Consider the following 22,957-nt stretch of genomic DNA (forward strand, 5'->3'; position numbering starts at 1 on the left):
GCCTCCTTTTCTCTTGACCCGGCTTCTCTCTTCGCCTGTCGCTGGTGAAATATTGCTGGTAATGACAGCGCGAGGTACGGGTGGGCGGCAGTTCGGTGTTGATGGAGGGAGGCAGACTCTCTCATTTCTCTCTGCTATGACTCAGGTGATGATGAGTAAACTCATTACCCTTGTGTCTGCTCAGTGTCAGAGCACCTCTCCAACCCGAACACACTGACAACAGAAACATCCACTCAACGGGAAGAAAAACGCCCCTTGTCTCAGTTTGATCTTGTGTATTTTCACATATGACGTGTGTCTAATAATTCTGACTTCAACTGTATATTTAATATACTAAGTAAAAGACTATTTGATTTAGTTGCAATTCGCAAGGTTTACGTAAGGTCCATAAGGTTTCTAGTAACACTTTAGATACTATACATACAGTTTTAGATAATATAATTAATATAATATAACATAATATAAATATTATAAATTAATAATATATATAATATTTATTTAGTATAATTATAATATAGTTTTTGACAGTATGTTTTATTATTATTATGAAATAAAACCCAAAATCCTTCCTATTCATTTTATGGCCATTTATATTTTATGTCATCTGTAGCTGAAGACATACTAGACTGTAACTACAGAAATAATTGTATTATCTATGGATTGTGTGCTTTTAAAACTTTATTAATATGCTTTTATAAATTTACAGGAATTTTCCAACCTCGAACAAAACGGTTTTCTTTAGGATTGCAGAAATTTCTGCAAAAATTAGTTTTCACTGATATGCACCAGTACATCAATATACAGTAATAAACAGCTTAATAAATATTGTTTATGTACATTACTGATCAAAGGTTTGAGGTCATTTTTTTCAAGAAATTCACTAATCCGTTCATCTAATCAAGTGATTTTATACTATATTAGTGGTGTACTGTAATTTTCATCACATAAATGTAGTCTTGTAAGCATAATAGACTTTCAAAGACATTTACCAAACATTAATGACTCAAAACCATACGTGTATTAAGGCTGCACAATATATAGAAAATTTATTGCGAAAAAAAATCGTTATCGTTAAAAATCGTTATAACGATAATAGTATATGCAATAGCCATATTGTAGAGAACTGAAATAATTTTAATTAATTTGATGTGCATTTGTGTGCTACATGCATAGGTTGTTTATCTAAATCTGACCAATCAGATGGGGTCTTTATTATCATCATCAACATCTCTCCAGTATTTGCTGTTAGGTAAACCTGAGCTAAAAATAATACTGCTGCATGACATGCATTATTAAAAACAGCCAATAACAATCAAATGTTTTTGATTTTTAAATGTTTGCACCTTGACAGCGTTATTTCAATTAAATTAGATCAGGAAAATATTCGTTGCCTGTTTTTTTACAAATTTTAAAAAATGCTGATAAAAAAGCATTGGGCAAGATGGATTTGTAATAAGAAATACTGTTATCGCAACACTCAACAAAAATACTGCATATGCTCCCAGTATCATTCAACCCTAACGCGTATTTTCCTTAACCAGCTAAAGACATGAAATAAGAGTTTTGCAGATAGCCATGCAACAATAACAGTTTTCAAAATATACCGCGGCTTGGAAAGGTCAAGGTTTTAAAACCGCCAAAATGTTCTGCTATACCATTTCTATGGTACATGTAAGTTTTTTTTTTTTGGTTTTAGTTTTGTAGGACAACATTATCTCCAGCTGAAAACATATCCAAAGATGCCATTTTATATTGTGAAGAAATCAGTGTTTTTGAAACTAATGAAGACAGCAAAAGTCAATGAGTCATTAGAATTATTTAGCCTGACATGTTTACTGCTCCAAATATTATAAACGTTTCTCAAAATAAAATATATTGTGCTTAAAAGTGGAAAAAAGTTTTTGTTTTTTACCCAGACATTTAAACAAAATTAGAGCAGTAATCACAATACTGTAAAACCGTGATATTTTTATTCATTCATCATACTGGCCCATGACTGTTTGCAGACACTGTGACAGCATTTTGAGTAATAACAAACCATTGACTCTTAAATTTTTAAAGCCAATACAAACATATTTAACTACTTCTTTCTTTTTTGCTAGAGACAATTAAAACATCTCACAAGACAGAGAAGGAGACTAGTAGCAAAACTACCCGAATGACACATTTTAATGTAATGGCCAAATTAAAACCTCATTAAAACAGCATGATATTCCCAGCGCTGCTTGGTTTCACATCCCCTGCAAACTCATCTGCAATATATCGACACTGCCCACCCTTCACCCTCTCCTCCTTTGCCTCCTCAACCATTTCGGCCTTTATATCTGGATCTTATCCGCTCTCTCCCCCGCTGGCTCCTCTCGTCCTCCTTCCCCTTGGCGGCAGTGTGTGGACATGAGTGTGTGTGTGAGTAATAAAGAGTAAATTCTCCTTGTCTCCAAGCAGAAGGCAGGGCTATGAGACATATGGTTAGTGTTCCCAAGCTGAGGGTCCAGATCTCCGCCGTCTAATGTATCCTCCTGCCTTAATGTCTCTTTAGCATCGTTAAACATTAATTACAGCCCTACTATCAACGTGTTAGTGCTCTGCTAATTTTCTAATATAGTTTTATTAGTGCTTTGGCTTTGTCACAGAGGGCCCTCGGATGAAGAGAGACATTTTTTTGTGAGCTCACATTCGCACAATGGCTGTTTGATGGTGTAATTGCAGCATGAGACTAGTTTAGAAACGCCATGCGCTGTTAGCGATCTGACACGGTTATAATTAGTGTGATTTTTGCAGTCACGCAGCCGCCGTTCCCTGCTAAAATCGGTATGAAACAGACATTGCGATGGTTTGTGATGTATATGAGTGAAAATAGATTCTCGAACAAGAAAAAAAAAAAAAAAAATCAGGAAATGATAGGACCGTTGGATTGATGTGGTTTACTGTGGGTCAATCTCAAGTGATTGACAGGTTGCCCAGCCCTATGCTATCATTTAAGAGAACTGCAAGAGTGAGTGATATTTTGATTAAATTTCAAAAGTTATTTTGACTAATATGAAAGTCATAATAATAAAGAAATAATGATAATGTACCCAAATAAGTAATTTATAATAAATACAGCAGCATATCTATGGTTGGTAAGTGAGCATTGCCTTGTGGAACATACATTATGCACAAAATTACTTTCCAGAAGATTCTCGTTTACTGATATGTGCAGGTAGAATAATCTCAGCACCCAGCAATTTTGTATTTATTAGACATCTAATAAAGACAGCTAGCTCACTGCAGCTCGTACATAAAGTAGTCAATATTTGAAGTGGATCAAATTTGGGAATCGTTTTTTTTGTCCTAAGACAAGAATGGCTGTTGTTTAATTGTTTTAGGAAAACTTTGACAAATGGTGATGATCCACTTCAAATGTTGACTACTGTATATCTCACTCTTCCTCAATCTCTTTCACAGATCACCGACTGTAGTGTAGTGTTTTTTAGCCATAACTTCTTTGTCACCAAGGGTTTTTCAGAGATTTTTAATCAGGTTTACATCAGGACTCTGCTCTAGCCATTTCATTATTTCACATTATTTCAATGTTTTCCGCTTCAGTGAACTATTTTATGTCCGAATGATGAAAAAAAAAGTCAATTTAAACGGCTAGTTCATCCAAAATAAAACAAAAATTATGTTATTAATTACAAAATAATTACAAATGATTTTGAATGGACGAACGCAGCCAGTGAACCATGTACATAATGGTATATACAGTAGTCAACATTTGAAGTGGATCAAAATCTTTTTTTTTTAATTGTCCTAAGACAGGAGTGGCTGGTGATGGTGATGATCCACTTCAAATGTTGACTACTATATATCTCACTCTTCTTCAATCTCTTTCACAGATCACTGACTGTAGTGTTTCTTAGCCATAACTAAGCCCTTAATTCTGTTTATTTACTTGTGTAAATCTATATTTATTCAGTTTTTACATTAATTACAGTAATATTATTGACTAATATGAATATGTTCATATGATTTATGTACAATGCAGTTTGTAAAGTAATATTTTCTGTCTTTTAGTAGATATATTATATGTGGGACTTGCTTTGTTTACCAAATAAAGTGAATCTAATTAGATTTGCATGTAAAACTTTAAACAAGTTAAATATTTACATATATATTTTTTTCACATATTAAGGTTTTAGTTATGATACTCCCAAAATAATTCTGCAGAAATCTGCAGATTTTTAGCAAAATGCTCTGCAGAAATAGCATAAAATGTCAACAGATTCCGTCTGGCCCTAGCCATAACTTTGTCACCAAGGATATTCCAAAGATTTTTAATCAGGTTTACACGGGACTCTTTGGCTGTTGCTCAATTGTTTTAAGAAAACGTTGATAAATGGTGACGATCCACTTCAAATGATGACTACTCTAGTCACTCACTGAAGCTAAGCAGGGCTGTGCCTGACTGGTACCTGTATGGGAGTTTACATGAGAAAAATACGTTGCTGCTGGAAGAGGTGCTGATGAGGTAAGCAGGGAGTGCTTTCCTGTGGTCTGTGTGAATCTTAGTGCTCTAGACTGTCACTGAGGACCATCCTTTGATGAGATGTTAGATCAAGATCCTAACTATCTGAGGTCATTTAAAATTCCAGGATGTCCTTCGAAAAAGGTAAGGGTGTTTTCCCCGGCATCTTGGCCAACTAGCCTCTGTCCATCATGCCCCCCTAACCATCCCTATATCACAATTGGCATCATCACTGTGTTTCCTCTCCACAGATCAGCTTGTGTGCAGTCTGATGCAAAATGCTAGCTAATCACAACCATTCCCACACTACCTCCTATAATCTGTAATCTTTTTTTAGTACCCAGAGAAGTGCTATATATAAATGTACGGAATTAATTATTGTAAAGCATAGATGGCTTGGCTAAAACAATGCTAAATTTGGGCTGTCAGTGGAAATCTATTAGACATCTAAGAATAGCCCAAAACTAGACTAGTCATCAAATACACAGATTAGACAGACTTCACATGTATAGTCATTCATTCCAGTGTATTTGATGACTAGTCTAGTTTTGGGCTATTCTTAGACATCTGTTAGATTTTCACTGACAAATTTAGCCTTTCTTTAGCCAATCCGTCTATGTTTAGAGCTCTGCATGCTTGCTAGGCAACTTTGCCAATATTTAAGTGCTAACTCATCTGTTCCATAAGTACTTAAATTGCATCCTGCAAAAAAAACAAATCTTCTGTGCTTTTACTTTTCCTTAATCCTTTCCTGTTATTGCTTCTAATTTTTCTAAACAATGATTGAAACAGTGTGGTACTAGCACTTGTTGTCATTATTTGCCTCTTTATAAAAAAAGTAAAAAAGTAAAAAATAAAAAAATCACTCAAATTCCTTAGTTATAGTCACTTTGGATAAAAGCATCTGCTGAATGAATCTATGTAAGTGCAATATTCCAAATACTCAGCCCAAAAAAATACATCAGTTGTGTTTCCATGGACACTTCACTTCGCTTTACATGCTTTCTTACCTGTTTGGGCTGAGTGAAGTTGATGTGTACCATCCACTGCTCTTGAGAATTCTCATCCTTAGCTTTAATCTCCAAGCTCTGCCCCTTTCTGTCGGTGAGCTGAAGTGTCCGTGCTGCCATAACTGTCCCATCAGTGTCTATCCGGAAATCTGCAGGGTCGCCACTCTCAAAGCGCAGGCCAGAACCTCTGCCACAGTCCACAAAATCCACTGCAAGAAAGAGAGAGATGGTGGATTGAGTGCAGGCCAGCTTTTGTTTTTAAACTACAAACATCCAAAAAAAAAAAAAAAACAAGCACACAGGAAATCACATTCCACTTCTCCACAAGGGAATAATGGTTTTACTTGAAATGTAAGGACAACGAGAGCGAGGGATGGAAAGTGTGCACAGACATAGAGAGAGAGAAAGAGTGACGGTAGGAAAGGAGAGCAGGTACAACTTCTGAAGCGCTTCTGCATTATTCATGCTGAGACATCCCCTGCAGGCCCCCAGGTGTGCTGAAGAACGGAGGAACAGGAGGACGAGGAGACAAAGAGAGCGAGGGATGAGGGGAGGGAAAAAGACGAGAGAAAACTGAGGAAAAAGCCGAGTTGAGAGGTATCTGCGGCACGGCACTGGAGGGAATCGCATTAGAAGTACAGACATAAACAATGAATGTGCTTTATTTATTATGCCGCAATTAGAGAACACAGACAGACAATTACACGCCCAGCACTGAGTGAGACGCCGGGATGCTTCGCTATCAGGACGCATTTGGTTGCGAGGAGCTTCGTATTGACTGAGCTCATTTGTCTGACATTTTTCATCTTTCAAGCAGAACGTCAGCTCTCATTATCTGGGCCAGGTGGATGGCGCATGTGATTTTTTTCCGCTGAAAATTTACGTGACATAGCACATGGCTGCGGTGGACGTACCATTACTGACAAGGATTTGGTTTATTATTCATGAGTCCAATCAGAACAAAACAATATATGTATTTAAAAAAGTAGCACAGGTTGGTATGGTTCTAAGAATTTGCCCACTTCAATGTAGACATATATAGATTGTTGAATATGGATTAGTAATTTGCATATCATTTAACAAGAGCGTTTACATGACTCGTTACTAAAATATACACAAAATCTGTCATGTATAGGCAGACACAAGTCAACTCTCAGCGTTAACTAGATATTAATGGTGTGTAAAATATGCAAACAAATGGTCATCACAAATAACTAGGAGTTGTATTAGGAGTTTAAGTTTAATTTCTGTAAATATTTCAGAACACATACAATATTTCCACTAAAAGGGTCATTTTGTTCACCTGAAAAGACAGGACATCTGAAACGGCACAAATTTAGCAAAGATTTGAAAATATGGTATATAAATATTGAGATATTAAATATAAATATTCAGAAAGTCACCTTTAAAGTTGTCCAAATTAAGTTCTTAGCAACTATCAAAACATGTATTTACAGAAGAGAATTTACAAAATGTCTTCATGGAACTTGGATCTTTACTGAATATTCCAATAACCAATTGGAATATTTAATTTTACAATAGTTTTGACTCACTTAATACAATTTCTTGTAAGTTTTTTCTACAAATATACATGTGTGCAATTTGAGGCCAGGTCCAGGGTAACAAATCTTTTATTTTTTTCTCAATTTCAGCTGCAGTCCACCAATGTAGTCTAAAGGCTGGTTATACTTCTGCATCGAGTGATCGGCATGGGCCACAGCACTTGCCTTGCACGTAGTTGTGTATTTATACTTCTGCATGCTGTTTGTGTTGCACTGCAATAACACTTCCGAAACACTAGCTGGCAGTGGGGTTTTAATGTTCCTCTGTGTCGTGTTTCTTCACTGGTGTTTTGCTTTTTCTGAATGTTACAAGTAGCTAAAACTTGCTTATTCTGAGTGAACCAGCGATTAAACAACTTTAATCATAAGGTAAACACAAAACAAAAGTTTCCATCTGGAGCTCCTTCACAGGACTTGACACTTGCAAACTCATGCTCCTTTGGGCTGGCGGCTCTCAGCACCGCCCACACTTGTCACCAAACACAGGGCTTGTGCTATGCGTCATTGCGATGTGTAGTTAAATTTTTTGAGAAGTGCGCATTAGCCACGGCGAGGGCTACGTGACCGCGCAAAGGCTGCGCTGTACTATATACGTGCACTTCACGCAGAAGTATAAATCAGCCTTAATTTAGAAACAATTGACTCCTGTAAACCCAATCTTTTAGCACTAATATCGTAGCCTAGTTCACCAAACTTCAAAAAGACCAAAATACTATTCCACTCAGTTGTAACATAACAAATTATATAAACATTTTATAAATTATCGCAACATTGCCAGTTAGAGAAAGCTCTAAGAGAAGAGACATTTCTATCATGCCATCAGAATAAACAAAATAGACCAAAAAATAGATCCAAAAGAATTAATCTGAAACTGAATCAAATCAAGAAATCTGTACTGACACCCAGTTTTACGAAGACATTTTATCACTAATAATTTTTCAAAAGAAAAGATGCAGAAGCTGGAGGCCTGTACACACTTTCAAAGAAGTGCACTTTAAAGGCTCTTTAAATTCAATGCTAGGCTGTTTCTCAATTCCAAGATCGCAGAGAACGGACTTGCATTCTCATGAAGACTGTTCTTGCCAAGTTACCCTCGGAAAACCAAATTTGAGAGACCACGAGAACAGAGAATGCGTCCTCTGAGAAATGAGATGCTGCGTTCTTCCTGATGGTCACATGACCTTCTCACATTATAAACAGAAAATCATTTAAACATTACAGCATTCACACAACGATTTATTGTTTTTCCCCCTTTTCAATATACATAACATGCACACTAAACCTTACAAATATCCCAAAAACACAGATTTAATATGGAATTCAGCAAATAAACACCCTTAAGGCCCGTGCACACCGGGATGCTTTTTTTCTCGTGTTTTCCGTCGAGGTTTAACGCCTCGTGACTAAATAAAGGGCGCCAATGTAATCATGCACACCAGGCGTTAAAAGCGTCATTTTTAAGCACTGTTTTTTTTTTTTTGACACGCCGCATTAAAACCTTCTCCACCAATTAGATTAGCACTTTTGTTCAAGTGTACGGAGCTGCTGAAGTTACAGTAAACAGCACTTGGAGGCGCTCAAGCGCAAACTGTCAATGCGAGCGCACATTAAAGAAGATGCCCAGAGGCAATATGAACGTGGAGCTGCTTATTTCACTGGTGAACAATAATCATTTCTTCATCGCTAGAGCTGGACCTGCTGCTTGAACCATCCATGCTTGTTCGAGTCCCCAACTTTAACAACAAGCGTGTCAACTTTCTTTCGTCTTCTTCTGGTTATAAGGGGGTCAAAAGCTTAAAGGTGTGTAGCGCCATCTAATGTCAAGGAGTGATTTTGCATACTCTCTGCATGACCCAATGAAATCACTTGGGGTTGAATCTGGAAAAAAACGTCTTGTAAAACGCTGACGATAAACGCAAGCGAAAAGCCCCCGGTGTGTACGAGCCTTTAATGTGTAGATTTCATGGTAATGTTTACTTTCACGTTTCATTTAGGGAAACTCCTGAGATAAATAAGATATATCTTTGAACTTTAATAATAAATCTATATAAAATGCTTCACCTCCCACCTCCTTCATTCAGCCGCAATGATTTCTGGGACTTCTCGAGCAAGTTTTGCGCTCAATTCAGCATTCACTCATCCTTGATATCAAGAACACATCCGGAAACTTTAACACATCCTCTGTTCTTGTGGTCTTGAGTTTTGGAACTAAACATTGATGGTAAATGATAACGTTACACGAAAACACAAGGACTCGCTGAAGATCGCTGAAAAACGCACATTGAGAATCAGTCCTAATGTACCCATTTCACAACCCTGATTCTCATGCAGGAGAAGTTCAGATTATGTCACTTCCTGAACGCTTCCTGTCTTTCCCCTGCCATCGCTGTCAATGAAAACGGTGCAAAAGCCAATTTTCCATCTCCACGGAAATCCCCATCCTTTCTCTCACGAGGAAACACACACCAGCAAACAACCAGCCTACAATTCTCCACACAGATGAATTTCTCCCCCCCATAGGTGCCTTTCTTCCAATCCACTCTTGTGTTTATGTGTGTGTGTGTGTGCGTGTTTAGAAACTGTTTTTGCGATTCCATGCATACGTGTGAGGTAAAACGCTGATTTGCTCTACAGCAATTAGGCAGGTCCGTAGGTAAATTACACCTTTCACTCTTGTTAATCACCATTTATTATACAGAAGACCTCTCGGGGTATTACGTAGGGCTAAAATCATCGCTCACTATTATTAGACATGGCAACCAATGAGACCTTATTACAGATTATTAGATAAAGACCTGCTTAAAGAGCCGAGCAATTATTAAGTTTATCTGATTGTTAATATTGGTAGTCCCGGTATCCTTGTGCGTAAAGTGCCTCCAATATTGTTTAATTTTGCCTCTTCAAAATGAAAAGACTCTTCTTCCTGGCCCCAGGCGCACTGGTGCCCATCACAGAGTAATGCGTTTAATGTAACGCAATTGCCCTGATGGCACAAGATCTGCAGCTCGGCAGGTGCAGGAAAGGTTGCTGTGTCTGTGTGTGTGGTATGTGTGTCAGTCTAGCTTGACGAAGTACGTTTTTATTAGATGGCTGCACCAGTTTTGCCTGCAGCTGCATTTTCTGGTGCAGTTTTCATGAGGACGGGGGGGAGGGTGTTGTCGAGCGCTATATGTCTACCGCTCTGTCTCCTTCCATTATCCACTGCTGCTCTGTTAACCGATGAAACAGAGAAAACTGTGTCTTTGAGTCTTTCTTCTCGTCTGCAATCTCCTTACGCACCCCTGAAAACTCGGCTTAATGCGGCGCGTAAAAGCAACATTACTCATCGCATCTCGCGAGTCAACACGGTTACGGCGAAAACAGTGGAATCTGATTTAATTATAAGGGTGATTTCATGTGAGACAGAGTTTCTTAAAATAATACATTCATTTAGGTCTTACATGCGCGTCTTCTGAAAGCCCTAACAAATGAGAGCGTATATGTCTTCAAACACCGGATTGGGATAAATAGATGCTGGCTTTCGTTATGACCTAATTGTATTCATCAAACCTTGTCTGTACTGAAAGGTCTGACATTTATGTCTGATGGTATTTGTTAAGCGCTCCAGGATAGTCGACACAAAATATCTCCAAAATCAGAGGACAACATGCGCTTGATTTATCTGTAATGAACTGATACTATCTAAATAAGAGGCAATTAAAAAACAATCCCTTTTCTGTCACCTTGACCAATGAGATGGAAAATAATGTCAAATGCAAGTAGTAGATTTAGAAGATTTGATATGCATAATCTGAATTTCCATCTATATGTGTGAGAAGGTGATCAGACACCACAGTTGTGTTCGAGAAGCAAGACGAGAGTCGGTTGCCCTTCACCGTTGTCTCTTCAAAATCCTAGAATGATTTTAAAGAGGCAGAATTGAAGTAGAAAGGCAAATTGAGGGCAATTCCACCCTTATTATACTCAACCATCATGTCGTTTCAAACCTGTGTGCTGTTATTTCTTCTCTAGAGCACAAAAGTAGAATCTTTGAAGAGCTGTTTGTGTCAATTCTTGTGGCACGCTTGCAGCACATTGTAACCAGAGGCTGTCGAGCTCCAAAAACCACAATAAAAAGTAGCATCAATATTCCTTTAACTCCTCTAAAGCCTTATGTGAACAACAGACTCAAATTTAAGTCATTATATTCAATCGTTTCCCTGAAGCTTTCGACTAGCCAGCTTCACGGACATGGCCAAAATGCAATAGATTCTGTGAATAATGACTATAATTTGACTTCTAGTATTGCACAAAAGTCAGTCTAAATACTTTTTTCACGTTTCACAGAACTTTAAACATTGTAGTATGAAAAGAATCTATTTTGTGCTGTAAAGAAAAACAATATAGACATTCAGGCTTGAAACAATAATGGCTCTGTTGCTTATGCTTGGCATAAAGTGATAATTCAAATTGATTCACCATTACATTGTTCCAAACCTGAACGAGTTTCTTTCTTGTTGAACACAAGAGAACATACATTTAAAGAATGTTGGTTGTATTGAATTTTTATACCATGGACGTCAATATGTACCATCTTTGGTTGGCAGCAATCTAGAAAATAACTTCTTTTGTGTTCTACAAAAGATAGAAAGTCATAGAAGTTTGTAAATATTTTATTATTTTGGGTAAACTACCCCTTTCAATCAAACTACCCCTTTCAATCACAACACAACAGCATGATGCTAATAGCTAAAGGTAAGCTTGTCCACTATTGACCACTTCCTTAAGTGGTTGGAAAATGGATTTTGACTTAAGGCTGGCAATTAATCAAAAAGTAATCGAAATCGACATTCAGAACCTATAATCGATCTAATTTTATAATTTTTCAATTACTTCCCTAGGTGTCACATGACCCCACCTGTTAAAGTCTGCGGCCACTTTGCCAGCCACATCTGATCTCTAGTCAAGTAGGACGATGGACTCATTTCTGAGTCTTCTTTGCACTACAATGACGATGGCTGGAAGCTGCGCCAGATATGCCTTTAGACCAGGGGTTCTCAACCTTTTTCACTTCAGGGTTCACTTCTTAATCCAATCAATTTTTGAAGGCCCACCTGTCTGACATTTTCTCTAAAATGTTAGCATGACACGCTCATTAACCTTTATTTATAACAAAATAATAATAATAATAAATAAAAAAATTGTTTATAGAAAAAAATAAACACACAACACACACACACACACATACATATATATATATATATATATATATATATATATATATATATATATACATATATATATATATATAGGATTGCTGAGGCCCACTAGTGAGCCGCGGCCCACCGGCTGAGAATCCCTGCTTTAGACGGTACATAAAACTTGTCAATGAACTATGAGGGCAAAAAAGTAAATAAATAAATAAAATAATCATTTATTAATCGTAATTGAGTAAAAATGTTCAATTAATCGAGATTTTGATTTTAGGTTCAGTCCTATTTTGAATGCGTTCAAACAGCCCAAAGGACTCATCCTGACCTAACACATGAACATTATGGGATGTGCTGTGAGTAAATGAAGGCACTTTGTTGTGTTGTATCAAAAAACACATGCAGTTGCCATGCATATTTACCACATGTGATTGGATCATTGAAAACATAAAAAGGCAGTAAAATGAATGATTTTAAGATGTGCTACCCTGTACACTTTATCTAAAAAATGCAAATGAAGACTTCTAAACGTGCACACATTGAAGCTGAAGTGTGCAGATCTGGTGAGCCAGCAGAGGTGTGATGTGCTCCGTAAGCAGTCTCTTTCAACCATTAGCATTTAGCATTCAACACCAACTTCACATCTTTACCGCTCAAAATGTCCCCGCTATTCCCTCCCAGCGGGACTCTTAGTTCGTTTTAATACAAGCCGGCTACAACTGGTGCGAGCTTTTAGTAACAGCAAGACATAAATGAGGAAAGTAATGGAAAAATAGTTTTGTTTAGCTCACCGCCCCCATGAGAGAGCGTAAAATAGCTGTCTTAATGTCGTCGTTTGGGGTTTCATGGTCTCTGAGACATACTGAGCCTTCCTGTGAAAGAATTCAGATGGATGTGGCACTTAGGACCCCGCTCCTCACCGAGTGGAGCTGTCTTTTGTACCGCCTGCCTATAATTGCCCTTTTTCCATGACTTTTCCAAGGGTGAGCTTCCCCTAATGGCCACATCGTTCAGGCACATCACTCGGTGGGCATGGCAACTTAGGTTTAAATCGTCTGCACTTCCAGATCCAAAAAACACACACCAAAAGACAGACACATTGACAAACGCACCTAAACATAGTCTGAGAAAACCCACCGATGGGAACTAAATCAATTCCAAAACCAAAGTGCACATTAAACTGTTAGAGCTTTTCAGCTCATAAAGGGATTCATTATCTCTTTTGGAAACCAGCACAATATGTAGCTCCTATAATGAGCCAATGGCTATTGATTAGTTGCCAAAACGTTATAATGGTGAGTAACAGCTGCTTTTATGTGTTTCTCTGTTAATGTGAATCATCTAAGCCTTTGATCCAAAAGTACAACTAACAACATACCGTACGCACTCGCCTCATGCTGTTTTCCCTCAAAGAGAGCGAGAGCCAGTAAAACATAGAAAACAAAGAGGGTAAAACGTAGAAAGAGAATATGACATTCCCTCTCAAAATATCCTCTCTTTCCCCATTTGTTCACATTTACACTTTAGATCAAAAGAACATGCTGAATCTCACGGCTGATTAAGCTCAATCTCAACCTGTTAAATGACTTGATAACATGCAAATGCATGCACGCTCAGATAAATACATGTAGAGAGAACAGCGACATTCAAATCATTTTCTGCCTCTTACCTTTTTCTCACTAATGTGATGGCGTTATATCAAAATGCTTTATTTAATTCATTCAACCGTGTGTAGCACCACAGGACTGGGCCAACCGTATATAGGCGATTTATGGAACTAACATAAATAGCATGGTATTATTAGGTTTATTATTTCAATCATGACCAACAGTTAACCAGTTTCAAAGTTTACCGCGGTTTGGAAAAGTCAGAAATTTTTGTTATACCGTTCTTACAGTATATGTGCGTTTTTTTTTTTTTTTGCGACTATTTTATTTAGTCTTTTTAGGGCAACAGTATCTCCAGCAGAAAAGGACCCTCCACATCAAAAGCTACTGTTCCAATGTGTTTTAAATGTTTCTTAAAATAAAATATATAGTGTTCAATGGAGGAAAAAAGTTGCTGTTTTACTGTTTTATGTGTAAATAGGACATATTTTAGAGTAATTCCCATGTTACAGTGAACAGGCCTGTCACGATATCTATTTTTGTTGTATGATTGCACCAAAATCTATTGCGATAAATGATATTATTGTCATTTTAAGACCATTTAACGCCACTCATTATATAATGCCAGAATGACAATATACAATCATCACAATGCAAGTACACTCTTCCAAACAACACATAATATTTTGTTCTTAACAATATTTCATTTAATAATAGTCATTTTAACATTTTAATAATTAGGCATCGGAATAAGAATGTGAAAACGCATATCCTAAACAAAAAATAATATATGTTAATTGCAAAAAAATACACAGTAAAAAGTAACAAAGGCTGTGATATCTGCCATTAGATCTATTTTCAGTTGCTATGTACCCACATGTTTTTAACTGTACTGGCACTGGCACCTCCAATAGAGATAGAGATGGTGCAAAATCCACTAAAATGTTGCTAGAATTGGTTTTTATGTATGGGCGATATATATTGCATCACCAAAAATGATTGAGGTCATGTCCATGTGTTGTGCGATAAGTGAATATATTGATCATTGTGACAGGCCTTACCGTGAAACTGTGATATTTTAGGTTATCATACCGTCACAATTAGGGCTGCACGATATCGGAAAATTTTTTGCGATATTTTGTTTTTCTGCAATAAATAGTGCAGTATGAATATAGTTTTATCAGATGCCTTGAATTACTCTCTTTGAAAAGTGTTCATTAATTCAGATTGTTTGCAATAGGGGATTGAATCACGCGTTTAAAATAATAAACAAATTAAAAGCAATATCGCTTTATGCTTTTGTCAAACAGTATTCTTGTACAGAAATAGGAAAAATCAAATGTAAACTAACACTGCATCTTTTTATTGTATAAATAATAAAATAAAATAAAATGTATCTTTAATAAAGTTACAAATGGTACAATGTCTTGTGTCTGAATGCTACAGTGATAGGCCTTAAAAACACAGGCAGATTTCCACTTTAAAAAATAAAAAAACAAACTATGGCTCCTAGTCAACTATAAACCCAATTCAACATTGTATATCATGCAATGTGACTATTGTAGATTGCGTTATTGATGCTGAAACGCTATATTTTGCAGCCCTAGTCACAGTCTTAAACCGGCCCATGTCTATCAAGCGTAAGGATTTATGATGCTATTTTGCATATTATACATTTATGTAGCTTCATTAAATGTTATGTTTTATAAAAAACACACATGCACGTATACATTTTATTAAAAAATCCAAAGTCATATTATGCAATCGTAGTAAGAACTATAAGAAATATTGTTAAAACATTAATATAAAAAGCAATAAATGGCTAAATAGTTAGCCTGTGTATAATAATCTTTAACCCTTTAACTGCCTGCTCTACCAAATGGTTGACCATATTTTGACTGTTTTAAATAATGACTGTTATGGTTTACACACCGCCTTGTTGGTTTACAAAAAAAAAATCAAAAAAATAAATAAAAATCAAACAAACGTGTTTGCAAACATGTTGCACAACTACACTTGATTTTGGTTTTATTGTAAAAAACAAGAACACATGTTAAATGTGTTAAATGAGAATCTGAAATATTTTATGGCACTTCAAAAAATAAAGATAATTTAGTATTCAAAAATGTTTTAATTTGAATATATATTTAATATAAAAATTGGTCTTACACTTCATATTTTCAGATTTTTCATAGTATATACAGGTACTTTTACCATTAAACCAACATATTACCATTTGGTAGCGGTTGATAGTTTAGAAATTATTGGATATGCATTGAGTGTGGTAATTAGCCACATTAGGAGTTAAGAAATGCAATCCAAATTTTTGTTGGTGGGGAGCTAAAGGGTTATGTCATTACATTTACATTTTATAAATAGCAAGTGAAATTTTATAATAAAAAAAAAAATATTTCTACACAATTCTATCTAATCCTCACTTTTAATCACAAATTTACATTTTAAAAGTAACACAATTGTTAATTTTAAGGCATAAACATTTATTATATAACACAAAACTTCTTATTGTTGATCACTAGTCATATGGTATTAGGATGATATTTTTTGAAGAAGTACCTTACAACACTGTGAAATACCATATGTGAATCTAATGAGAAGCAGGTAAATACCATATGGTAATAATTATCTTCTAGCATCTGATACCAGCCTGCACTGGTACGGGTGGTGCCCCAGCATATTTTAGCAGGGGTCATTTGGTTACTCCCTGCTAACTAGCCTGACATCATCATTTGAATACCTTGGATTTGCATGCAAATTTCAGTTTCCACAAATGCTTTGAACCAGAAGAAGGTGTGGAGTAAAGATTTATACGTAACCTAGATGCTCAAAAATGTGAATAAAAATACAAATCACAATGTGGGATAAAAACATACACCTCATTTTACACGCTGTCAGCCATACAGAAGCCCAAAAACAGACACAAAATGGATAGAGTAAAATAAATAAAAAATCTGTCATTCACTGGATAATCCCTGTCACAGACAAACTCAATTATTCATTCTGCATCATAATAGCAAGGGCGTTGAGGTTATTTTTTCAATCATAAATTTTTTGGAGCGGCTCTCCAGTTTTGCATGTGTGTTTGTGTATGTACGCATGCGTGCAAAGTCATTTTAACCTCTGACTCGCGAGATTGGTGGTGTCTGTGGGACTTAGGATTTTTAACGTGCGCAGAGGCACACACACAAAACACACTAAAGCACACACATGCAGCATATGGCAGGGGCACCAGGCCAACCCGAGTCCTGATGACCTAAAGCGGGCAGCAGCACATTCCTGTGCTGTCTGTCCTCACACACCAAACACTGCTCTTTTACAAAACATACAAACACTATGGCTGAACAGTGTGGCAAAAGGATGATTTTTTTTAAGTAAATTTGACTTACTCAAAATAACATTTACTGTACTTTAATGTTTAGTCAACATAAAAGCTAACTAGAATGTTATGATTTAGATAATATAGGGTTAAGGCTGTCCCTTTTACAGTGGTTCTCATCTGGTTTGCCCATGGAACCTACATTTTCACGGCCTAAACTGTCTTTCTTTTTTTTTTTATAAATTTTTTTTTATAAATAAATAAATTAATTAATTAATTAAAATACAATTAAATGTATGTTAAAAAATAAATAAATAAATGGTTGCCACATACAAGTACCATCCGACTTAACATAACAATTTTAAAGATTTGACACATAAATCATAAAAAGTTGTGACACAAAAGTGACATAAAAAGTTTTCAGATTTATATTTCTGATCCCATAAATCTGTGGTTAGTTATTTTAGAAAATAAAACAGATGTTTCAACATAATGTCAACAATGCTTTCTCTATGAATTTGTTTTGAGATTTAACTGCAAAGTCACATCCATAACGCTGGAACTGCTCATATGTTTTTGTATTTGTATTTTGTACTTATATGTTTTTGCATTGCCTATATGTTTTTAGTGCCAGTAGATATTGACTTACATTGTATGAATCATCAATCACAACAACTTCTGCTGAAATATTCTTTAATGTTCAACCACAGTAAAAAAAAAAAAATCCTAAAGGGTGGCTAAATTAACCGCAAATGTTCATTTCTGGCCAAACGATCCCTTTAAGGACTAATTTAAAAGCAGATCTTGAGCTTTTCCAAATGCCATCCAGCAGTAAAACCCAGTCTCTCTGCTAGTACATTAGGCATTTTAACACCTATACCATACACCATTAACCAGAAAGAGTTTGAAACAAATCAGGCCATGTCACAGCGTGCTTTTCTAAGCATATCAAAAAAACAACAACATTTCATTCATTTTCTTTTCGGCTTAGTCCCTTTATTAATCTGGGGTCGCCACAGCGGAATGAACCGCCAACTTATCCAGCACATGTTTTACGCAGCGGATGCCCTTCCAGCTGCAACCTCTGGGAAACATCCATACACACTCATTTACACTCATACACTACAGACAATTTAGCCTACCCAATTCACCTGTACTACATGTCTTTGGACTGTGGGGGAAACCGGAGCACCCGGAGGAAACCAATGCAAACACGGGGAACATGCAACCTTTAGCTTGAACCAGAAACCTTCTTGCTGTGAGGCAACAGCACTACCTACTGCGCCACTGCATCGCCCAACAACATTTGAACAGATTAATTGCAATCACATTCATTACAGACCACATAATTCCACATTACATGTTGTTCTTGACTTTCGCTCTGTATTTTGCTCATATAATTGCACTATAACACGGAGCCTATTATACTGTGTGTCCAATGTCCATGACAATTACTATTATTTGGGTTTGAAAACCTCGAAAATTGCTTCTCTGACAATGTTGCCTGCAGGGATGCTGACTCGGTCACAAAATTTGCCGCATCACTGGACAAACATTACCGTAGAAACCTTCTCCCCCTGATTCCTGTACGTTATCATGTCTCCTACACATGCTACACACACAGCACATTTATGTGAGGAGCATGCTTACCTATAAGGGATTTTAAAAAAACATTATAGATAACAAAATGCTTTCAGAATGCCTTTAATTGTAGTAATAAAGAGCGAAACTGAACCTTCAGCATGCGATAATAGTGCAGGATTTAATTTGATTTGCTGATTAGATCATGCAAACTGAAAACATGATATTCTTAGTTAATAATCTGTTGCGCCTGGCCTTGTGTGTGTTCAAAGTTGAAAAAATGAAAGTGTGCATTTCTTTTCTTGCGATATGACCAGAGATGTATATTAATAAAAAAATTCAATCTTGATTTTCATGTTGTTTTTATTTAATCCCTTGCTGCTTTTTCTAAAATGTTTTGAAGTACACAATGAACCCAAACTGGGGCAAATGTTAAATAACGGTTCGTTAAAAACCAAATTGATCTGAATATCAATGTCTAGCTTAATGCTGTGGTAGTCACAGCCTACCGATTCTCTTAAAGGATCAGTAGAGCAATGAAAGAAACATGAATACTATACACAACAGAAAAAAAAACACTGACCCACTGCATTATAAAGGGACACAAAGCATTGCTGGATCATCAATGGACAATGTTACAAAGTAATTCAGGGAGAGGTTTTTTTATTGTTGTTCAGCAACAAAAGAGGAAATAAACCAAATGAAAAAAAGTGGCGTGGACTTCAAGGACAAGTATAACACAAACAGGTTTCAATGTTGATTTAATCACTAATAATAATTTTGATTTGATGAAATAATTCATGAAAAAATAATTTGATTAACTTGTGAATAATGCTAAAAATGGTTTTGCTAACAGGTTTTACTCAAAAGAAAGCCAATGGTGATATAATCTGAGAAAAGAACAAACGTTTAGGAGGTTGAAAACAAGGACAACTTAAAAAAAATTCATTCTGTATGTTGTGTGAAATTATGGAACAATCTGGAACAGATTCTCAAACAATGTCAGGATAATAGTAAATTTTAAAAGTTTATAAATATATATTATTAAAGGAATATATTATGAATAAAGGTGATTGAAAATAATAAAATGAGAAAGGTATGATGAAATTTCAATTAATGGCTGTTTGCAATACTATGTATTTTTTGGGTCAATGTTATATAATGTAATGTACAAACGAAATCAAACATATTAATATGTCAAAGATGCCAAAAAGATAAAATATGTCCCATGTGAAAGAAGAGATGAGTAAAAGAAGAAATAACTTGAAGTAATAGACGAATGATGTGTGTTGTAATGGGGTGGGGAAAATAATCAGCTTGTGATTCATCACGCTCCATTTCGACCATATTGAAATGTATTTTGTTTAAATAATTGTTTTGTGTAAGATTTTCCTGTTTGAAATAAATAAAATAAATCAAGTCAAAATCTAAAAAACCATGCCAGAGCATAGATTTATAAATGCATAAATATTTACTTAAATAAACGTTGTATGGGCGTCACGGTGGCGCAGTGAGTAGCTTGATTGCCTCTAGCAAGAATGTCGCTGGTTCAAGCCCCGGCTGGGTCAGTTGGCACTTCTGTGTGGAGTTTGCATGTTCTCCCTGTGTTTGCGTGGGTTCCTTCGGTTTCCCCCACAGTCCAAAGACATGAGCTATAGGTGAATTGAATAAGCTAAATTGTCTGTAGTGTATGTGTGAATGCAAGAGTGTGTGGGTGCTTCCCAGTGTTGGGTTGTGGCTGAAAGGACATCCGCTGGGTAAAACATATGCTGGATAAGTTGGCGACCCCTGATTATTAAAGGGGCTAACCCAAAAAGAAAATGAATGAATGAATAAATGTTGTATTCACTATAAATAAATAACTTGTAAGTATTCACTAACAGTAGACGTCTCCATGAAATGCAAGATTAACAATTTAATTTAATGTAAATTACTTACATTCATGATATTTCTAGGCTAATTAAAGTAAATGAATAAATAATTAAATCGTAATGAATATCATTTAATTAAAAAAAGGATACAAAAAGTAAAAGTCAAATTTAATTATGAGCCCATATTTGAGAATATTTTCTTTTTATTTATTTCCATGACCTTTACAGTAAAACGCTTTATAAAATTATATTACAATTATGTATTGCCAAGCCTGGAAGATGCAATAAAGACATGATATTTCCAGTTTCTCCATGGAATAATGAAATCCTTTGTAAAAACAGAAGTATTAAAGATAACATTTACTGGCGTTGTGAACCTGTGACACATGGACTCTCTCCAGCACAAGTGTTCCGAGTCTGATGTAAAATGGATGGTAAGCCACAGGAATCATTAATTGGAGGTTGATGGAGGGAGGAGGGGATTATGCAGGCTTCAGATTATGTGTATGCGAGTGATTGAAGACTCCCTCGGTCAGTAACGCGACCACTGTAATCGCTCTTCATTGTGTATCACAAAAGACTGACAGGAAATAACAAACGGCAAATAATTGCAAACATCTGCACTCTCTCACAGTACCGAACGCAGATGATACTGTTATTTACCAACCAAACCAAACCGGAATAGCAGATCTGACTGCCTGTGGTAGAACACCTTGAAAAAAAATTATTCAAAGATGATTCCTCAGATTTAATTTAGTTAAGTGGCCGTAAACAATTTATTTGGGCTGTAAGTTGAAACATTACTCAATTAATTTGTTTGTTTAAATTTAACACATATAAATCATTTGCAACAATTTAGCAGAAATCATTTATTTCAGTGTAGTCAAAAACAGTGACTAAATCAGATTTTATAATCCGTTGTTTCTAAAAAATGAATAATAAAAACAACAGCCCAGTGTTTATGTATGTACCTGCGTGCGTCTAGCGACTTCTTTAATCTGTTTTTAGAAAGCACAGATTGAAAAAAAAACTAACTGCAAACAAAGGAAGACAAAAGCAGGATTAGACTCCCTCAAATCTTGAGTTCCCGGTAAAAATAATAGTGATTTGAGCTCAAGCCCTGATTAAATTTATAGTGCGTGCGTGGCATGTGCATTGGCATCCCGACGTTATTTGTTTAAGAGGTTTCTCCTCTTTGATCTCTTCATCTCGCACACAGCAGTCGTGGATGAGGGTGATAAAACCGCCTGTGTCAATAAAGGTACATTCACACAGACCAAAACACAAAGACAAACTGCAACATGAAACCAGAAAGCGCTGCAATCCCTGAAGGGACGATTTTTGTATGAGTAAAATCTGCATAGCATCTCCGATGAGGCCCAAATACGATGCAAACCGAATTGTCAACGAACCACTTTTGCTATAACGTACACTCCAATTGCACTCGGATGTGGTGAGGGTGCAGAATTGCGAGTATTGATTTTTTGGGCTAGTAGAAATCCATAACCTCCTGTTCGTAACAGATGCCATTAGATCCTGCAGTTCAGAGCGAAACATCCTCACTGTGGAAGCACAAAAACACAGTGTTTTTGAAGCGGGTGTGAGAGGAACTGAAGTACCTGTCCTCAGGTGCGTCAGTGATAGAGGGCAGACTGTGTGAAACAACGACTCCAGAGGTTTCAGACACACACGTACACACATACATATAAGTGCAAAATGAGCAATGAAGGATCAGCTTTCATTATCGACGCTCCTCTTCGAGACACTCGATATCTTTTAAAGGCGAGAGGGGAGGGCGTATGCCTACTACAGGTATACGAATGCTAAAAACAAATCCAATCGCATGCATAAAGGATTTAAAAGGGTCATGAAGACTTTAAGTTTCAGCTCAGTTAGTTCTGTTTGGAAAAATTCTGCAACGGTGGGTGTGGAGAGAAGCTGATGGGTGGAGGAAAATAACAGAAATCGGGCTATGTTTACATGGACAATGACATAGCCAAAAACGCCAGAAGAGTATAAACGGAGGTTGGAGCCAGCTCAAAGTGAGCCGCACAAAACTGGAGTTTTTATTATTTAATGTCTTGTACATGACACAGAGTCCACTGTTGTGCTTTATGTATGTCAAACCTACCCCAATCCTAAACTCAACCTTACAGTAACCTTTGTTTTATTAACGTCTACACCAACCCCAACCCTAAATCCTCACGTAACCTGATGTGTTTTCTTTATATCTACTTCACCTACACCCTAAACTCAGCCTACCTGTGGCGTAAATCCTCCCACTTGGAGGTCTCCG

The 22,957-nt window shown here is 36.4% G+C and overlaps 1 protein-coding gene across 2 annotated transcripts in view; it reads right to left on the reverse strand.

The window, feature by feature from the left end:
- Positions 1-22,957, reverse strand: part of cdh2 (cadherin 2, type 1, N-cadherin (neuronal)) — a 112,658-nt gene that overhangs the window by 29,224 nt on the left and 60,477 nt on the right. For both annotated transcript variants that reach the window (XM_056480938.1, XM_056480939.1), the window contains one exon: positions 5,518-5,726. In XM_056480938.1, coding sequence (XP_056336913.1) covers positions 5,518-5,726 — 209 coding nt within the window. The remainder of the gene's footprint in view (positions 1-5,517; positions 5,727-22,957) is intronic.

Source organism: Danio aesculapii, chromosome 20 (assembly GCF_903798145.1).
Source record: "Danio aesculapii chromosome 20, fDanAes4.1, whole genome shotgun sequence".
Taxonomy (NCBI): Eukaryota; Metazoa; Chordata; class Actinopteri; order Cypriniformes; family Danionidae; genus Danio; species Danio aesculapii.